General features: G+C 40.0%; 2 protein-coding genes across 6 annotated transcripts in view; both read right to left on the bottom strand.

Moving 5' to 3' along the window:
- The window catches only part of slkb (STE20-like kinase b), a 38,016-nt gene extending 29,889 nt beyond the window's left edge, over positions 1 to 8,127 (bottom strand). Inside the window, exons 1-2 of the mRNA XM_017710042.2 lie at positions 7,093 to 8,127; positions 2,547 to 2,711 (exon numbers count right to left, since the gene is read on the bottom strand). Of these exons, the coding sequence (XP_017565531.1) occupies positions 2,547 to 2,711; positions 7,093 to 7,242 (315 nt within the window). The 5' untranslated portion in view covers positions 7,243 to 8,127. The remainder of the gene's footprint in view (positions 1 to 2,546; positions 2,712 to 7,092) is intronic.
- A 6,731-nt stretch (positions 8,128 to 14,858) lies between these two features.
- The window catches only part of cracdlb (cracd like b), a 30,602-nt gene continuing 23,859 nt past the window's right edge, over positions 14,859 to 21,601 (bottom strand). For all 5 annotated transcript variants that reach the window (XM_017710034.1, XM_017710040.1, XM_017710039.2 and 2 more), the window contains exons 9-12: positions 19,546 to 20,836; positions 17,634 to 18,013; positions 16,063 to 16,135; positions 14,859 to 15,693 (exon numbers count right to left, since the gene is read on the bottom strand). In XM_017710034.1, the coding sequence (XP_017565523.1) occupies positions 15,542 to 15,693; positions 16,063 to 16,135; positions 17,634 to 18,013; positions 19,546 to 20,836 (1,896 nt within the window). In that variant the 3' untranslated portion in view covers positions 14,859 to 15,541. The remainder of the gene's footprint in view (positions 15,694 to 16,062; positions 16,136 to 17,633; positions 18,014 to 19,545; positions 20,837 to 21,601) is intronic.

Below are 21,601 nucleotides of genomic sequence, written 5' to 3'. Positions count from 1 at the left end.
AAGCACTTTCTTTAAGTACATGAGTCACCGTGATGTGAAGGAAGATTTTTTTTCACCAAGTCCTGGTCTTTAATTATGAACATTTATGGGTAGCATGATCACTGCTAACATATTGCTAACACACTAACGCAGCTTGTTCTGTGTTGCCAACTAAATTTATCTGACAATGTATAACATTCACTGTTATCTCACTTCACTCACACTACAATGATACTATGCCACACTGACTGATACTACAGCAAATGTATGGACCATGCTACGTTACACGGCTTCTCAAGCTCTGAAAATCAGGGGAGTGAAACTGAATTAATCTAAGCAAAAGCTACTAGGATGGTAGAATAGCAAGCTGCCTGATAAACATCTCACTAGCTCCTGTTCCATGAAATGTTAATGACTCAATAGTGCTCTAGGGATTAAAGCACTAGAGATGTTACAAGCATTTCTCAAAGCGTGTGACTGAAAGGTACACGGAGCAAGAACGCTTCTTCCAGTGATTGTACAATCAGAGAGACATGTGTGTATCTATAAATCAAGCACAGGTTGCGTTTCTAAATCAGGTTCATTCTGTTTACTGCGGCTAGGTTTGTCACGATCACAAAATTTTAGCTGATGATTAACTATTATATATACAGTGGGTTGCAAAAGTATTCAGCCCCCTTGAACTTTTCAACCTTTTGCCACATTTCAGGCTTCAAACATAAAGATATGAAATTGTAATTTTTTGTGAAGAATCAACAACAAGTGGGACACAATCGTGAAGTGGAACGAAATTTATTGGATATTTTAAACTTTTTTTAGAAATAAAAAACTGAAAAGTGGGGCGTGCAATATTATTCGGCCCCTTTACTTTCAGTGCAGCAAACTCACTCCAGAAGTTCAGTGAGGATCTCTGAATGATCCAATGTTGACCTAAATGACTGATGATGATAAATAGAATCCACCTGTGTGTAATCAAGTCTCCGTATAAATGCACCTGCTCTGTGATAGTCTCAGAGTTCTGTTTAAAGCGCAGAGAGCATCATGAAGACCAAGGAACACACCAGGCAGGTCCGAGATACTGTTGTGGAGAGGTTTAAAGCCGGATTTGGATAGAAAAAGATTTCCCAAGCTTTAAACATCTCAAGGAGCACTGTGCAAGCGATCATGTTGAAATGGAAGGAGCATCAGACCACTGCAAATCTACCAAGACCCGGCCGTCCCTCTAAACTTTCAGCTCAAACAAGGAGAAGACTGATCATAGATGCAGCCAAGAGGCCCATGATCACTCTGGATGAACTGCAGAGATCTACAGCTGAGGTGGGAGACTTTGTCCATAGGACAACGATCAGTGGTACACTGCACAAATCTGGGCTTTATGGAAGAGTGGCAAGAAAAAGCCATTTCTCAAAGATATCCATAAAAAGTCTCATTTAATGTTTGCCACAAGCCACCTGGGAGACACACCAAACATGTGGAGGAAGGTGCTCTGGTCAGATGAAACCAAAATCGAACTTATGTTTGGCGTAAAAGCAATACAGCTCATCACCCTGAACACACCATCCCCACTGTCAAACATGGTGGTGGCAGCATCATGGTTTGGGCCTGCTTTTCTTCAGCAGGGACAGGGAAGATGGTTAATATTGATGGGAAGATGGATGGAGCCAAATACAGGACCATTCTGGAAGAAAACCTGTTGGAGTCTGCAAAAGACCTGAGACTGGGACGGAGATTTATCTTCCAACAAGACAATGATCCAAAACATAAAGCAACATCTACAATGGAATGGTTCACAAATAAACGTATCCAGGTGTTAGAATGGCCAAGTCAAAGTCCAGACCTGAATCCAGAATCGAGAATCTGTGGAAAGAGCTGAAAACTGCTGTTCACAAACGCTCTCCATCCAACTTCACTGAGCTCGAGCTGTTTTGCAAGGAAGAATGGGCAAAAATTTCAGTCTCTCGATGTGCAAGACTGACAGAGACGTACCCCAAGCCACTTGCAGCTGTAATCACAGCAAAAGGTGGCGCTACAAAGTATTAAAGCAAGGGGGCTGAATAATATTGCACGCCCCACTTTTCAGTTTTTTATTTCTAAAAAAAGTTTAAAATATCCAACAAATTTCGTTCCACTTCACGATTGTGTCCCACTTGTTGTTGACTCTTCACAAAAAATGTCAATTTCATATCTTTATGTTTGAAGCCTGAAATGTGGCAAAAGGTTGAAAAGTTCAAGGGGGCTGAATACTTTTGCAACCCACTGTACATTCCCTCAACTTTTTATTTCAATGATATCTTTAATTTAATGTTTTTTTTTGCTTGCTGCTAAGTTTTTGTCCTACTGTTTTTTGAGCCTTGTGGCACCAGTGTTATCACTTCAGGAGTGAGCCTACAGATTTATGCTCATTTCAACCAAAGTAGCATGTTTGTCCATTTTTTCATGTTTTTTTCCTTCTCCACAGTTCATTAACTTTTGTTGATACTCCAAAATTAGTCTTTATGAATTCCTAGTTCATATAAAGCACTTGGCAAATGTATCAAACAAAAAACACAGTCAAACTGCATGCTCACCCAGAGTTTGTCCTCATAGTAGAAGGCGTCCAAGAGCTTTACTATGTGGTGATGGTCGCAGGACGCCAAGATATCAATCTCCACCATATAATCCTCCAGCTCCTCCTCAGTCTTCGTGTCAATCACCTTCGCTGCAGCCAAAATGCCCGACTGCTTGTTCTGAGCCTGCAATGGTCCAAAAGAGGGGGAGAGAGATTAATTTCACAAATTTAAGCTTTGGGCTTTTTGGTTCAGTGAGGCAGAACAACAGAACCAGAATGTGTGCCTTCACAAATTTGCAAAGGTGAGACTTTCTGTCTTGGCAGAAAACATGCCAAAAATTTGCATACCTCTTAGAGAGATAAAGTAACAAGAAATCACCATTAGTATTGAACCTAAGCACTGATTTAAATACTTGTGACATAAGTAAATAAAAAGCTTGATAAGAGAAATACATTACAAAGAACACTCGCTGATTATGTGCAGCTTTTGGTCCTTCAGAGCTCAGTCAGCTACAATTAGAATTTGTTTAAAGATACATGTTTCTATGGGTTCTGGACCTGGATGTACAGTTCTTTGAAAAAAACTAGAACTGGTATAAAACCTTAGGTTTGTTCTTGAACAATCCATTTAACAGGTATCTAGGGAACCTACGTGGTTTGTTTATGGCACTGCTCTAAAGAACCTTTTTTGAGCACCTTTATTTATAAAGTTTGACCAGGTATGTCAAATTATGATGTCACTGAAATGAGAATGAAGGAAACTCTGTGATCATGATTCATTCATGAACTCATTCACTATAGTGTTTGCTATGTAATGACAATGGAACAGCTAAAAACGTAGCACTGCAAATTCAAACAACACTACAACACTACATAATATACAGTCCACTACTCTGTAGGAATATGACATGCAGATTGGCAAGTCTGCAGCATGACGATCAGACTGAGTCGCACAGCCGGTGGAACTTGGTTCACCACTCAGCAGCGATCAGACTCAGTGTCACTCATGCAAATTAAGGTTTTTGCTCCACAGAGCAATGAAGGTCAGTGAACACAGTGTGACTATTACAATAATTACATCCGGCTTCCTCTAAGAGAGGGAAAGATGTCAGACCACAATCTGAGAAAAAAAAAAAAAAATACTGCAGTCCATCTAACAGGCAGTGGAAAATTAACCAGGCCCCAGTGTACCTGTTTATGACTGATTAGATTTGCCTAAATGAGACCATGCACTGACTGTGTTTGTACCATATGTGAACATGGCACTGGGTAAACCATACTGTTAACCCTTAGAAGTCACAGCTATTACTGGTGATAACAGAAGCATGGTGTAGTTCTCATGTGAGAAATGTGAAGAAAATGTGAATTCTACATTTAATTGACACCACGGGAGACAGAATAAAGCAATAAGACACAAGTGATCATATGTTATTGTGATTTTTATCCTCGGTAGAAGATGTTCTTCAGCACAATGCGAAGTGAAGTGTCTAAAACCCACTTTCCTGTGGTAAAATTACTGTAATGCACAGCTTTACATGGCTTATCATTTAAAAAAAACAGTTGCTACACAAAATATAATACATACATTTTAGTTGAATTTAATTCAAGTTATAATTAAGACTAACAGCAATAAACAATTCTTCCACCAAGAAAAGCAGTTTTCGAGTATGCAGTTGTTGTCTCACAACCATGTACTTCTAAAGAACAAGAACTTTTTCATTCTCTGTATAGTGCAGTGATTTCATGAATTTAATTTTTGTCATATAATAATGACAATATTGTAATATAACAGTGTTTAATCAAAAAAGCTTTGCCTTATATACACCAAATTACCAAATGACGCACATCTGTTTTCCAGACTGGGTTAAATACCACTCATGGTGAATCTACCAAAAATCAAGCAGTTTAGTAGTATTGTAGCCTAGCTGTTATAAGTAAATAAATAAGTTATTAGTTCCTCGGTTCACACAAAAACAGGCTCTTACGTCATTTATCAATGCATTCGGTGGTCCATGAGAGCAACCTAACAGTCCACTCACAGCACAATGGTTTTTATTGACCTGCTGCATTAATACAAAAGTCAGCTGTTGTGAAGCAGTTATATGCGTGCTTATATGGAGCATTTTACAGCAGCTTACAGCAACATAGCTCAGCCAATAACATTTAAGGACTTGAACTATCTATTTAATAAGAGATATCTTTTTATGAGTTGAATTTCTTTTGACTTTGATTGTTTTTGTCATGACAACAAAAATGGAAAAATGCATTATCTGCAGATTCAAAGCTGTTGATACTGAATGTAAACCAAATGTAAAAGTAATTATCTGTGTAATTCATGTAATTCTATGTAATTACATTTGAATAGTACAGCAAAATGAATGAAATACCTCTTGACTTCTGAGGACCACACACATTTAGCATCACTTGCTGTTCGACTATGCTAGTCAGCAATTTTTTTTTTAATTCTCAGCAAGTGAGCTTTGAATGTTGGCTTTCTAGATCAAAATCAGTGCTCTATCCAGTCTGTAACAATTATGTTGTCAGTTACGACATTACAGAGCTTAACCCAGAAACCTGTTGAGTTTGTGCAGGCCTCAAAATTGATTCTGGATTTCTAGCAGAAATGTATTATTTTAGAATAATGCAGGCGAACAAAGTGAACTGCATGACTGTCCCTTTGTGTTTATATCTGGCTTTGTATCGACTGCAGATATATGAATGGAATGTCCAATGAACATTCCTTCAAGATGTGGTTGATCTTGTTGATCACTGAACTCTTTGATGAACTGAGCAAAATAACTTGAAACTCTGCATCGCTTGTGGATCCATACTCCAGTTGCTCACTCTTGCATCTACCAAAGATTAGTTTTCCAATATTTACTTAATGATTTAAAATAAAAGAATAAGTGAATATGAAGTAAGTTCAGTAACTGAATAATAAGCCTGCGATTTAAATGGCTAAACAAGTCCATCCTCATCCTTTCCTAAGCTAAGGAAATCCTTTAGTGTTTCCCTATTGCAGGAAATAGGCTTCCGCCCTTTTCCACCTATTCATTTTGCCACAGCTTGCTTGTCCTAGAGCAGCATTCTCTACTCAGTAGTGATTTTCACCAATGCGAGAAATGGTCACTCTGTTCTAGAACCTGTGGACAATTATAGACCACACAAAGACCCCCACCACCACCTTTCCCCAGCTTAGGCCTACTGAACATGAGTAAACACCATGTTGAAAATACCTTCCCCTCTAATGCTTATCCCAGTCAGTGTTGTTCTTTTTCTAGATCAAGAATGAGCTCTTTTTCAGAGCCTACCAAGCCATAGGCTTTGGAAGCTAATCTCCAAATCACCCTGTGTTTCTAACAAAACCTGCTGTTGTGTCTCAGAGCCAAGCAGTCATGTGCTAATTTGGGCTTGACAAATCTACAGGTTGGAAACTGGGGGCTGAAAGCAATCGGCTTGATTTGATGTTGCAGAGGTGATGGTGAGGGTCACTTACGAGGACACCAACCTGGTTGGCAGTACATTAAATTGAAAATACGACAATACACTTGAAGGAGACAGGTTGAGACAGGCTACTTTTAGATTTTGGGGTGTCTGAGGTGTTAAGAAATGATAGTGAAGGCATCTGAGCAGCTGGAGTGATAAGGCTGAACTACTGTAGCTTTTGACACACCCTTTCTTGCTGTCTTGCGGGTTTATTTAGAGATGCAACGATCTGATATACTGGTTTGGTAGAGGCATAGGCATAGGCCACATGTGACGGAACACTCGGTGCTGTTTCCTAGTCACGGTTGATAAACATGACAGATGGATAGCTAGATAAACAGACAGACAGACAGCTAGATAGACAGATTCATCTATTTGTCCTAGTACAGCAATGGTACTCAAATCAATACTCATATCTCCATCAATCAGATTCAGTATTTCTGTATCTAATTCGTGTTATTTTATTGTTAGCACCCTGCATTGTCCATTTACATGAGCACCATTTAATCGAGACAAATTCTATATATGCAAGCCCACTTTGCCAATAAAAGGATTCTATGGAGCCCGGCTGGTGACATGCCATATAAATAAAACTGCGTGGCCATGCCTTATTAACGTGTGGGAATGAGATCCTAATGTGCTGCCATGACTTAGTAAGGCATGGGAATGAGATAAATAAGTCATGGCCACCACTTAGTATGGCATGGGAACGAGATCATGCCTTACTATGTTGTGGCCACGTATAAGGATCTTGTTCCTATGGCTTACGAAGTCATGGCCATGCATCAGGATGTTTTTGCCCACGCCTAAGTCGTGGCCACAACTTAATTATCTTGTTCTCATGCCTTACTAAGTCGTATCTACCCATTACGTTTATTTATACAGGATGTCACCAGCAAGGCTCTGAAAGTGCTTTTCATCATCACAACTTTGAAAGCAGAGCTGCTGATATTGCCTTTAAATTGTGATCATTACAGGTGCTACTGACAGTTAGGCTACCACGTCCCAATCAGACTGGTGGGTGTACTGATTGCTACCCCTCTTAGCACACAGCGTTATTCCCATGCATTAACAGTTACCTTGTACACCTTCCCAAAAGCTCCATCCCCAAGTTCTCCAATGATCTCCCAGACCTCCTCTGGATTCACATCTCTTCGCACGTGGTCGTACTGCTTTTTCTTCTTCTCCGGACCCAACTTGAATATTTTCCGAAAGTTAAAGAAAGACATGGTCGGTGTCCACGTCTATCTGGGTCTGACTTTGGTCGTTAAAAGGAGGGTTATCCGTGGAAATAACCAAGTTTTCTCGACACAGCGGCAACCGTTATCGCATATTTATTGCTCAAGAGCAGCTTTACAATAGTGTTTTAATGCTGGAGTCGTCTGACAGGAGCATGTCTGTCAGGTCCCACCACAGCGCGCACTAGCAACGCTAATGTGTCACTACTCAGTAGCGACCAACCGTCAGCGAAGTAAACAGACTAAAAGTAGTAATGTTACGAAGCGTAACTTTACGTTTACTTAGAGAAAACGCCTTTTCCACTCCTGGAGTTACCTATCTGAGTGACAAAACACATTTAACTCTCGGTTTAAGTGAAGATAACTGTGCCGAGGTTCCCTCGTCTGTGTAAACAGAGGTAGCGACTGATCGTTAGTGTCACTCTCTGCACGAGCAAAACAAAGCCTGGCGCTGCTAGCGCCTTAACGTTAGCTACTTAGCTAGTTACTAAGCTAAGCACTAAAGCAGTTTCTACTGGTCTTTTATCCGTAGACTGTAAGAGACACGGCGAAAATAGTCGGTTACTCAGCCTGTAAGCCGTGCGTAACGTTTTTCTCCTGACTCAAGGCGAAAAGACAGCGTCAGTTGTTCCCTGCAACTCCAAGTCGATAACGCCGACCAACGAACGCGCGTCCACTCGGAGTGTGGAAAGATACCAGGTAAACGATAAAAACCCCAAGATGTAGCTAGAGTCCAGTTCCCGAACTTGTACTGCTGTACAGGACGACACGGGGCGTTACGCCTGCAAACTGGACCGCAGACTACTGGTTTCACTGCGACTCCATCCGTGTGCAGCGCCAGCCGCACTAATCTAGCGGATCCGAGGCGCGTTCATGTGGACAACGCGCGTTCCAGTAACCCCCGCGAGGCGCGTTCACGCTGGCACAATGTCGCCATCTGCTTTTGTGGATGTTATTATTCAGCTTCAGTTTAGTCGTTTAGTTTCGTTTGAACGGATATTACAAGAAATTCCGTTTGAACAAGTAAAATGTTATTAGCTTAATAAAGAAAAGCGTATAAATTAGCATTTGTTTCTTACATGTGAAAGCGAGCTTTTGTGTTTTAACGTGTAAGAATTGCGTTTGCGCAGGTAAGAATTCAGTATTCATCCGTAATAAATACATAGGGAGGTGTAATAGCGCCAATGTCAGTGTGTCAAAGTGTTTACTTGTGAAAAGCAAATCAGCACATGTTAAAATAAAACTATTAGAAGTAAAAAGTTCTTTTCATTACAGTAAAATGGGAAATGCTATGAATTCGTACTTGTAAGAACTGAAAACAAACCCTACCAGTAAAAGTAGTTTGGAATGTTAGAATTTGATTTTCTCAATTTCAAGTTTCATTTTTTTTCTAGTGATAAATGCAGTTTAACTCGTTCAAACTGAGTGACTCACTGCAAAATATAATACATAATATTGTGTATTAAAAGCCTGAATTGACCGAATTAGTGATTATTGTGGCGGACAAGGTGACAGTAGTAATAACACATACATGACAACAATAACTGAACCCCTCCATATTGCAAAGATCCTTTTGTTTCTCCTGTATTGTGTGTCAGTGCTGAGAGTGGATGTGTATATGAAAGTACACAAATACCAACATACAGGCCAAAACAAACAAACTGAGAAACAAATTAGGATGATAAAAAAACACCATATATAACCCAGCACCACCATAGACAGCCCTACACTCTTAAAAAGATGGTTATTTAAGAACTCTTTAGTAAAGGCAATGGTTCTATATTTTTTACAGACCTATGTGTTTTATATAGAAACATTTCATGCTTAAATGGTTCTTTACATGGTGAAACAGTTATTATGATTGATGGAGAATGTGATGTATATGGTTCTATGTAGAGCCTTTTTGAAAATGGTTCTATATAACACAAAAATGGTTCTTCTATTGTCGTAATGCCATTGTTGCTATATAGAACCATTTTCAAAAAGGTTCTATAACAGAACCATATACAACACATTCACTGTCGATCTGAAGAACCATTTCACTGAACAGAGAACCATCTAAGCATGAAATGCTTCTATATTGAAAATTCTCTTAAAGACCTCTAAAGACCCTAATTCTTCTTATTAATTATTGTTCTTTATTATGATGATGATTATTAGTATTATTATTATGCTTGTGAGAAGCTCTAAATTTTTATCTTATATTAACTGTGAGATTATTCACATTTTTTGTACTCAATGTTTAATCCTCAAAATACAGGCCAGCTATCCACACAGCTCTGCTGGTGATTTTAGTTGGAGAGCGCCCTCTGCAGAACTCACTGTAAACCATCCTTTCACGTCACAGACTGCTTCTGCTGGGCTGAGCTAATGAGAGGTGTCAGGCGTCTGGAACAAAATCTTGTTTTTTTGGGTTTTTTTTTTTTTTGCGTTTTACTTCACAATTTGAAAGAAAAAAGTTACAATTATAACAATGTTAATTCTACAATATCTTGTAACAATCTAACCCCACTTCCCCCATCCACCCTACTCATTCCCCATCCTACTCACCCTCCCCACCCTTCCCACCCAACCATAGATACCACCCCGCACCGATACTCTAGATACCCCCAGTTTCTGCCTGCCTCCCCAATCCAAAAAAATAAAAAGGAATAACAAAAATAAATTAAATACATAAGTAATCGATTCAATTAAATTGATTAAATCAATTATCCATCCATCCATTATCTTCCGCTTCTCCGGGGTTCGGGTCGCGGGGGCAGCATCCTAAGCAATGAAGCCCAGACCTCCCTTTCCCCAGCCACTTCCACCAGCTCTCCAAGGGGGATTCCGAGGCGCTCCCAGGCCAGCTGGGTGATATAGTCGCGCCAGCGTGTCCTGGGTCTTCCCCGGGGTCTCCTCCCAGGTGGACTCGCCTGTGACACCTCCCGAGGGAGGCGTCCAGGAGGCATCCTAATCAGATGCCCGAACCACCTCAGCTGGCTCCTCTCGACGTGAAGAAGCAGCGGCTCTACTCCGAGTCCCTCCCGGATGACTGAACTTCTCACCCTATCTCTAAGGGAGAGTCCAGACACCCTGCGGAGGAAACTCATTTCGGCCGCTTGTATTCGCGATCTTATTCTTTCGGTCATTACCCAAAGCTCATGACCATAGGTGAGGGTGGGAACGTAGATCGACCGGTAAATCGAGAGCCTTGCCTTTTGGCTCAGCTCTTTCTTTACCACAACAGACCGGTAAAGAGCCCGCATCACTGCTGACCCAGCACCAATCCGCCTGTCAATCTCCCGCTCCCTTGTACCATCACTTGTGAACAAGACCCCGAGATACTTGAACTCCTCCACTTGAGGCAAGAGCCTATCCCCGACCCAGAGAGGGCTCTCCACCCTTTTCCGCCTGAGAACCATGGTCTCGGATTTAGAGGTACTGATTCTCATCCCAGCCGCTTCACACTCGGCTGCAAACCGATCCAGCGAAAGCTGAAGTTCGCGGCCTGATGTCCCCAATAGGACCACATCATCTGCAAACAGCAGCGATGTGACCCTGAGGTCACCAAACCAGACACCCTCCATCCCTTGACTGCGCCTAGAAATTCTATCCATAAAAATTATGAATAGAATCGGTGACAAAGGGCAGCCCTGACGGAGTCCAACTCTCACTGGGAACGAGTCTGACTTACTGCTGGCTATGCGAACCAAACTCCAGCTTTGTTTGTACAGGGCCTGAATGGCTCGTAGCAAAGAGCCATGTACCCCGTACTCCTGAAGCACCTCCCACAGAATACCCCGGGGAACACAGTCGAATGCCTTCTCCAGATCCACAAAGCACATGTGGACTGGTTGGGCAAACTCCCATGAACCCTCCAGAATCCTGGAGAGGGTGAAGAGTTGGTCCAGTGTTCCACGACCAGGGCGGAACCCGCACTGTTCCTCCTGGATCCGAGGTTCGACTATAAGCCGGACTCTCTTCTCCAGTACCCCTGCATAGACCTTGCCAGGGAGGCTGAGGAGTGTGATTCCCCTGTAGTTGGAACACACCCTCCGGTCCCCTTTTTTAAAAAGAGGCACCACCACCCCAGTCTGCCAATCCAGTGGCACCGCCCCCGATGTCCACGCAATGTTGAAAAGGCGTGTCAGCCAAGACAGCCCCACAACATCCAGAGCCTTGAGGAACTCAGGGCGGATCTCATCCACCCCTGGAGCCTTGCCACCAAGGAACTTCTTCTTCTTCTTGATGGAGAATGTGCTCTAGATGATTCTATAACCTTTTTGAAAAAAGGTTCTACATACACTATATTGTTAAAAGTGTTCGCTCGTCTCCCTTCACACGCATATGAACTTGAGTGATATCCCATTCTTAATCCATAGGGTTTAAGGACCTTGCTTTGTGCACTGGTGCACAGTCATGTTGGAACCGGACGGGGTCATCTCCAAACTGTTCACACAAAGTTGGGAGCATAAATTGTCCAAAATCTTTTGGTGCTGAAGCATTAAGAGTTCCTTTCACTGGAACTAAGGGGCTGAGCCCAACTCCTGAAAAACAACCCCACACTATAATCCCCCTCCACCAAACTTTACACTTGGCACAATGCAGTCAGACAAGTACTGTTCTCCTGGCAACTGCCAAACTCAGACTTGCCAGATGGAGAAGCGTGATTCGTCACTCCAGAGAACACATCTCCACTGCTCTAGAGTCCAGTGGTGGCGCTTTACGCTTCTGCATTCAACTCTTTGCATGGCGCTTGGTGATGCAAGGCTTGGATGCAGCTGCTCAGCCATGGAAACCCATTCCATGAAGTTCTTTATGCTGTTCTTGAGCTAATCTGAAGGCCACATGAAGTTTGGAGGTCTGTAGCGATTGACTCTGCAGAAAGTTGGTGACCCCTGCGTACTATGTGCCTCAGCATCTGCTGACCCCCCTCTGTCATTTCACTTGGTCTACCACTTCATGGCTGAGTTACTGTCGTTCCCAGTCTCTTCTACTTTGTTATAATACCACTCACAGTTGACTGTGGACTATTTAGTAGTGAGGAAATTTCACGACTGGACTTGTTGCACAGGTGGCATCCTATCATGGTACCATGCTGGAATTCACTGAGCTCCTGAGAGCGACTCATTCTTTCACTAATGTTTGTAGAAGCAGTCTGCAGGCCTGGGTGCTTGGTTTTATACACATGTGGCCATGGAAGTGACTGGAACACCTGAATTCAATGATTTAGATGGGTGATTGAATACTTTTGGCAATATAGTGTAGCAACAAAACGGGTTCTGCTATTGTTGTGATGTCAAGCTTGTAACAATAGAAGAACCCTTTTTGGTGCTATATAGAACCATATACAACACATTCTCCATCAATCTGAAGAACCCTTTCACCACGCAAAGAACCCTTTAATTATTGCAAAGGCTTCTTTGAGTGATCATGGTCTACATAGAAGCATTTCCTTTACTAAAGAACCCCTGAAGAGTTATTTTTAAATGTGTACAGCAGTAGCTAGACTAAGGTAGCTGAAAGTCAGAGTGCTGGTAAGAGGTCAGGTGGCTGATGTTTTTGTCTGACTGAGCTGCTGCTCAATGAGTTATTTTTCAGCAAACTTTGTCTATTCTTCTCAGTTCCACTCTTCTCTCCTCTTTTCTCTGTTTAGTGAAGCTGAGACATTTCCCTCATTTGCAAAGCTATCTTGTCAGCTGTATTGCACGTCACTCTTAATGATGTGCTACTATTGCATCTGTATATGTAGAAACATAAAAAAAAATTACATTTTTATCTGTGAACATTTTATGACAGTAAAGTGTGGTGGTGATATTTTATGTGTGCAGGCAGTTATGTGTTAGATGTTTTGGCCCAAAGCAAGTCATACTGTTTATTCGTCTTGTGCTTTAAAAATAATTTCAGGCTAATATCTCATGATGGACAGACTATGTGGAGCAGAGAGGTAAGAGAGGCATTATTGACAGATCAGACACAACTCACAATGAGCAGCACAGGCCTGTCTCAGTCTCACCTTATGGATTATTATTGGTGACTGTTCATTTTATTGTTCATTAAAAATCCTCTCTACAGTATTTTGGCAGATTGAACTTGTAGTCCTACAGTTACAGCTATAAACTAAGAATAGCTCAGCCAGTTTGTCTTGAAGTTCCTGTAATTACTGAATAATAAGACGTGGGATGTTTAGGGAGTTAACTCCCTAAAAGTCCCAAAGTTTTTATTTTAAATTTACAATTTCATATTGATTGCTCACCCTTTACTCCTGTATCTGAGCTGCTTGTTCCTGTAAGCTAGTTTTGTATGATTCAAAGAGCTGAAAATAAGGAAATCATTTTACATATCATACATTTTTTATATTTTATGATAACTAATAAATTGAGCCACAATGATTAAAGAGTAAACCTGCAGTTCATAACCACCATCACCCTTGATTTTTTTAACTTTACCACTGGATATTTCACGGACAGGTCTGTTATTTAAATTGATTCATGTTAAGAATGTCAGCGCCGTCCTTATGTAAGGCTTATGGATGCTTACATGTTGGCATGCATGGTTTGTACACTGGGTGGCGCAATTAGGTAGTACCTGGAAATAAAGTAGCACAGGAAATCAGGCGTTTTGTACATGCTCTATTAATTGTACTTAATGGTGTATATTTACTGTTGTATGCAAAACTTTGAACAATCCCAGTTAAATGACCTCATTGCAACATTAGACTTCTCCCATAACTGTAGTGTAAGTTCAAGGTGGTGAATAACATGAGCCTTATTGGCTCATCTTTGCCAAGGGTGCCAGTACTTCTGGATGGCTGGAGTAGGACTTTATGTAGTTTGCTGCAGTTTGAAGGGTAGACTGAATTCATGTAAGTGGACAGATGAGCATTTGTTTTTGGTCCAATTTTTGGATGACTGATTCTATGACTGTCACTGTTTTAGATTTAGGGTATGCTTATGACAAAGGGGAATCCAACAATTTCTCCAAAAGAAAATCTTCATAATTAAATCGTTAAGGTGTATAAAAACTTAACGTAAATAGAATGGTTTGAAGTGAAATGTGCCACTCTAGAGAAACTTGTGAGGGTGATAGGAACCAAATGTCTGCAGCATTCAATGCTTCTAAAAGCTATGTCACAAAAACCTGTTACGCACAGTGTTCTTGAATACACTGCCTGATGTCTGAGACATTGTGTTATGAAAGTTTAGAGAGAACATTTTGGCCTAAAATGTATTTATAGGTACATGAAGGGTGGTGTAGGGCAAAATAGTCACTGGAGAAAACATTCTTTGTGGATTCACAGCTATTTTGCCACAAACATTACCTGGAAAAAAAAATTAAATAAAATGACTAAATTTATGTTAATTATATCGCAACTCCTGGTTCCTGTCATCTCCACTGTAAAGAGTCTGTAAGTTTTTTCTACAACCACTTCACATTAAACCAGTCTGAGTGACTCTCTTTTACTTCACAACAACTGAATTATGCAAAACAGTTGTGGAATTATCTGTATAAAATATGGATAAATACTTACTGAAAATGCCAGAGACAACCTACTAACAAGCTTACAAAATACAGTGTCGCCTTTTCCATTATAATAGAAATCATTAGTAATAATGCAAACAGCCTTGCAAATAAAAGTGTAATTTATTTTTGGAAAATGCAGCTACAGTAAAAAGCCTGTTCGCTACTGAAAGAAGGCAGTACAATCCAAATAGGAGTATAGTACAGAGGCATAATATTAAAGTGAGGTGTACCTCATACAGTCATATGCCAAAGTCTGAATAACTCTGGCCAAACTGCATGTTTTGTTGAATAAGAACAGGTTGACATCTCCACTATAGAGAACAAACCAAAATATAACATTTTCTACATAATTTCTATTTATTTGTTTAACAAAGTAAAAAAAAATATATATATATAAAATGTGCCATAACTTTTACACCACCCATATTTTTTGTTGTTTCCTAATATGTGAAATTTAGCAAATATAGAGTAATTGTGTAATAAAATAAAAACACAAATGCTGTTTATTCGCTGTGATAACTTATTTTCAACAAAACGTAATTTGAACCGGGGTCTTCAAACCTTTGCAGACGCTTGTATATTTGTCACTGAATTGTAACCGTTTCTGCTCTGAGTCTATGAGTTTTATTTGAAAATGTTATTTCTGCAGATACAGCATATTTAACTAGTGACAGTCTAACAGTGTAAAGTGTCACATGTGCACTTCAGGTTCCATTTACAGACAGTGTTTGATAGCATCACCCGCAGCTTGTACTGTAGAGCCTTTCTCTTTCCTATTGTCTCTTCAATCCAAACTCTTGTCGCTCCAGGCGAGAGATTTTCTCTTGGCAAGCTCCATCCAAGATGGCTGACCTCTGTCTGATGGAGACTGCTGATGGGAGAGTGACGATGACGACAAAGATGATGAGGCTGGAGGCTCAGGTTTGGCAGAAAGCACTGATGCAAAACACACACACACATTTTTATTATAGTTAAACAGTTTGACAAAAGAAATCTCATTTACACAGCTTTTCTCTTTTACTCCACTTCCTATAGAGTCTGAAGAAAACTAACACACAGTATATTATATGGCCTTTCTGTTCACAAATACTTTATTAATTTGCCAAATGTGCTTCCATTGTAATTTACTACATTTCTTGTATGCACCTCAAACAGGTACACAAACAATTATGGAAAGTTGGAGCATTTTATTCTATATTTGCCATTTCCATCAAGTCTTTCTTATTCAGTATGTCAAAAAACACACAATATGTGGCTGGAAGCTTAGCTGGCTGCAAATACTACTACTGAACAAAAAGCTCTTACTAAAGGCCTGGGTCCTCCTGAGCACATCAGATTCAGTCTGGGTGTTATTCTTCACTCCAGGTTTCGGTGGTCCCTGCAGAATATTATAAGAATAATGTGTTGGGACATTGCACGTTTACATCACCAGGCTAAAGTGGTACAAATCAGATTTTTTTGCATTGTGATCCAGAACTGATAGAGCTGTGTGGACACACAAATCTGAATTTTTCCTAATCTGAGCCACTACGACTATGTTCACATTATAAGCCTCATTGCTCAATTCCAATTCTTCCAAATTAGGAAGATCTGATCTTCCTAATTTGAAGGTTCACATTTGTGTAGATAAGTGACTCAAATCTGTCAATAATGTGAATGAACCTGTCCTGTATTGACCTGCATGTGCAAATCCTAATCCATAACATCATGTGAATGAACCACGTGCAAAATAACAAACTAACCAGGGGAACAAGACATCTTTGTGAAGAGAATATGCTCTGAACAGCTCTCAGTTGGACAATATTAAACTAAGACAAAGATGACAAAGGGTCGGATGATTTGCTTTTGCAGATTGTGGTTTGAATGATCTGATCATAATCTGTTCACAGTGCATCCTGGGTGTGTCTACACCTTGCTTTTCATGTGGTTAAGTGAAATTTGAACGAGATCCAATCACCAAAAATGCATGTTAATTCAAGCTTTAAACAGGCTCATTAGAGCAGAAAATCTGATTTGTGCCTCTTTAGCCTGATAACATGAACATAGCCTTTCAGTTGTGCTCCTAGATCGTATTGCAACCTAAATGAGGGCAGTCAGATCGGAATTCATTTGTTTTCTCCACTGCGCATGCATGTATAAATGCAATCATCATGTGCTCATAGTATTCTGATCTACAGTATTTTCCACAACTGGCACAGAAGATGACAAATGAATGTTAACAGTTAATTCCAGTTGTATATATTGTACAAATTTATACAGCATTGTGCAAAAGTCATAATCCTCCGTTCATTTATTATTTACCAGTAAAAACAGCCATTAAATACAAGTTTTCAGCGGCAGGAAAAAGGGCAAATCAAATATTTTAACAGAAAATTATGCAGAAGCCTCAACAGCTGAGTATAATATTAAAATGTTCAGCATTTAGTATGTCTACTCTTTGCCTTTATTCAGCTTGCATTCTTTTCAGGAAACTTGATTTCAGTTTTTCAAAGAAATCTGCAGAGATATTTTTCCACACCTCCAAAGTTCAGTCCCAGAAGTTGGTTCTATTTTCTGATTATCACAGTCCAAGTAATCCCAAACACATTCAGTGATGTTAAGGTTCAGACTCTGGGTTGGTCTGTCCATTGTTCTGAGAACACCAACAGTTTTTATATTTGATTTGCATTTTTTAGTAACAGCTTCTTGACAGACACACTTCATTTAGACCCATCTTACTTTTCTTTGACTTTCCCCCTTCCAAGTGCATATCTGCGTAAATTCTACATATATAACCCTTTTCACATGGTGCTGATCCACAATCAGTTTTAACTTTACACACTCAAAAGAATACTTGTGGACTTGTATGGACACTTTGTAATGATTTTATTGCCTACCTTTATGTCCATTTGTTCAGCTTCATTTGCTAACTGGCTCTTTTCAGCACTCTGTTTGGACCATCTTTCCGTCAGTGCCCTTGGAGCCGGTTTGGGTGGAGTTTGCTGTGATGATTGGTGGTCTAGCTGTAACTCCGTGCTGTGGCATGCTCTAAGCTGGGATTTGTTGGTAGACCTTAAGGGTGGTTTAGGCTGTGGGGTTGGCCTTTGAGGTTGTTGAGTAGATGATGAAAATGGTGTATATGAAGATGTAGAGTTTGGTGATGGTGTGGTTGGCTGTGTGGAAGGTTTAACAGAGAAAGACTGGTGAGCTCTTTTCTTCTCCCTGGCAAGGCTCATCCATGCTGGTTCAGATCCGGTATCTGCCTCCCTGTCTGAGCCTGGCAAATAGAAGGAAAAAACACCTAAAAATGCTTCCCCATGCTTTTTGGCACAGTGACACAAATTACATTGAAAAAAGAAATATGTCTGAAAACATTTAAATTATTTTGCAAAAGTCAGAGACTCTTCATTTATTTAATTTCCAGTCTGAGAGCCATTATAATACAAGTTATTCATTTATCAGTATATATTTCTGTGGGGATTAAGTATAAAATAACTTAATCTCATATGATTTAAAGACAGGAAGACTGAGGGGAGAAACAAAGAGAGAGAATGAAAGACATACTGTAGGAGGGAGATGGGAAGGATAAATGCAGAGAGAGTTAGAGGATAACTGGGAGAGGGAGATGATACTAGGAGCAAGCATAACTAGGAAAAAGAAAGAGGGACAGGAAACTACACTGGAGGACAAACAATGTAAATGTGCATTCAAAGGTAAAAAAGTGGTCCAATTGTGCACCTTAAATAAGTTTTTCTAAGTGTAAAAGTACATATTTGTATCTTTTCATAACCTAATGTTTTAAAGCAGAAGAGTAAAATAAAAAGCATGAAGACGAGGCGGGGTGTGTTGAGTCAATACAACTTAGAAAATATATTTTCAATGGTTATGGCATGATTATGTTCCCTGACCAAAGGTTCTGAGATGTTCCCTTGAGGGTCCCACAACAGGGGTACTGCCCCAGTGACAGTGTATGAGAGATGAGGTATCTTGGGGAGTGAGAGAGGCAGAGACAAAGAGATGATGGCTAGGGGAGAGAGAAAAGGTGAGGATCCTGAGAGAGAGAGAAAGTGAGAGAAGATTATACAGGAGAGAGGGAGAGGATGACTGAGAGGATGAAAGAGAAAAGGAGAGGATTACGAGGAGAGGAATGATACGATTGTCCATGAGATGATTAAATAAATTATGATGCATCACAACATCAGATTAGTTCACAATGATTAAAAAAGATATAGAGAAAATGGGACTCATAACAATCATGCAAGACGTGGTAGACCACCAAAACATCAGATAAACAGAACTTAAAGCTTTCATTTTTGAGACATCCTTCCACTGTGAGAAAACAACACTATGGGCCTAAAGCCATGTAGCTGTCAAGAAGCCATTACTACATGCAACTGATTCTAAGACTGAATTTTTAATTTGTGGAAAAACATCTCTGCAGTTTTCTCTGAAAAACTGAAAGCAAGTCTCCCAAAATATATGGAAGCTGTAAATAACGTCAAAGAGTAGACTCACTAAATATTGAATTAGTTGAAATTATATGTAGTTGTTGAGGCTTCTGTGTAATATTCTGGTAAATATGTTTTCTGCTTGTTTCCTTTTGCTGAAAAATGAATATCTTGTACTTAATTTTCACTGGAAATTAAACAGAAGAATAATGATCTTTGACTTTTGCACAGTACTATACATCTTGAGATTTGTGCAATATTCAAAATACTGGAAGAAACTCCACTTGAATAAGTTGTAATTTGTCTGCCACAAATATAACTGATAGCACCTTACTGAAGTATGAAGTAAATCAAGTGATACCTGTATCTAAAGATGGATCTTGTTGTGGGTCAGAGCTCTGTGGTATAGTTTTTGTGAGAACATTCAATTTACTCCCTTTAATGACTTCTTCCGTGTCCCTGGAATACGGTTCCTTTCCAGTAAGTCCTTCAGAATCTCTTAGTTTCTGGTGGGCATCAAGACTATGGCGCTTTGTTTTGTCTTCTGATTTAACCATGTCTGATCGATACTTAAGCGAGAAAGATGTGGTTCGGAGCTTAACCCCAAAAAGACCTTTCTTCTCTTCAGATTCTTCTGCTTTCTCACTCTTTTCATCTTCACTACCCTCTCCGGTCTTGGAGATATGGGGTATTACTTCCCTCTGCAAACTGCTTCTTTTATCTAGGATAGAAAGAGGGTTTTTGGGAACCTCACTGGTTTTTGCAGTCTCCACTTTTTCCAGGTTCTGGCTGTTGGATGGGTTCTTAAGCAAGACTGTGTTATTGGAGCTTTCGTCATCCTGCTTAGTTACAAGCTCACCAGATATTGTCTTGGAACGATATTTTGCGGATGCAATTGAAAACCGGAATGAGCTGGGTCGCTGTGGTTTATCATCTTCCCTTGAAGAATTATCCAGGCCTTCAGATGGTGCTGGATTCTTGCTGTTTGACTCAGGAAGATCAGTCTCTTTTTCATCTTCTTTAGGCTTTGTATTGGATATTTTGTCCAAAGCTGGCTTTTTGGTGCGTGGTGCAGGAATAGGATGGGGTCTAGTTAAGGGCTCTGAAGATCTTGAAACATCTACATTGGCTGGCTGTTTCAGTGTCTCTGTCTGATCCACGATATCCAGTTCCACTTTCTTACTTATTGTAACATTACAATCAGTCACTGTACTCAAAACCATCCCTGGAGAAGCAGACTGAGGTGACAAACTGGTATTGAGCCAATACCCTTCATTAGCATCAACTACAATCTCTTTTGTATATTGGTTATCAGCATCTAAGAGTCCTTTTTCTTCAGAGAGTTGAGGAATGTGCAGATTGGTCAGTATTCTGCCCTCCAGTTGAAATGGCACACCAGACTTCACCCCATCATTCCTGTTTAACAGGCCCACATCCATTGCCATGGACTCATGTTGGTCCTGTAAGGACAAACTAGAGGGATGCAAAATAGATACTGGAGAGGTGCGCTCCTCTTCTAGGCTTGTAACTTGAGATGAGTAAGACTGGTGGTGGACGGTCTCTGTAGATGTTACACTTTGTGGTTCCTCCTCTCTCTCTGATAGAGGCTCGTCCAGACTGTTCATGCTGCTAGATCGAGTACGATACAAATCCTGAGACAAAAAATTAGACAAATAAATGAGCAATAGACAAAAAAATGCATATTCAAGAATGAATTTTTAAAAAAGACTTGCCAGAAATGCTGGCATTTCCAAAAAAAAGGTGGGATGCTGTGCAAAATGTAAATACAAACAATGCAATGATGTGCGAATTGTTTAAAACTATATTATATATTATATAATTATATAACTGAAAACTAATTTTTATTTTATTGTTAAAAGTAAAGAATTTTTATTGTTTTTTTTGTTGTTTTTTTTTTTTAATTATCTACCCATTTAGAATTTGATGCAGCAACACGTTTCAAAGAAGTTGGGACAGGGGCTTGTTTACCACTGTGTTGCATCACCTATTCTTTTACCACTCCCAACTGCTGTAGTTTTGAAGTGAAATGTTTCCCATTATTGTTCGATATAGGATTTCAGCTGCTCAACAGTTCAGGGTCTCCTTTGTCATATTTTCCATTTCATAATGCACCAAATGTTTTCAGTTTGTGACAGGTCTGGACTGCAGGCAGGCCAGTTAAGCACCTGGACTCTTTAACTATAGAGCCATGCTGCTGTAATGTGCAGAATGTGGTTTGACATTGTCTTGCTGAAATAAGCAAAGCCTTCCCTGAAAGAGACGTCATCTGGATGGCAGCATATGTTGGTTCAAAACCTGTATATGATGTTCAGTATAAATGGTGCCTTCACATGCTATGCTGGCTTTTTTTTGCATTGGGCACAGAGAAGGTTTCTGGATCCTGTATATATACGACT

This window comes from Pygocentrus nattereri, chromosome 12 (assembly GCF_015220715.1).
Source record: "Pygocentrus nattereri isolate fPygNat1 chromosome 12, fPygNat1.pri, whole genome shotgun sequence".
In the NCBI taxonomy this organism is placed as follows: Eukaryota; Metazoa; Chordata; class Actinopteri; order Characiformes; family Serrasalmidae; genus Pygocentrus; species Pygocentrus nattereri.
This window is presented reverse-complemented; position numbering and strand designations above follow the sequence as displayed.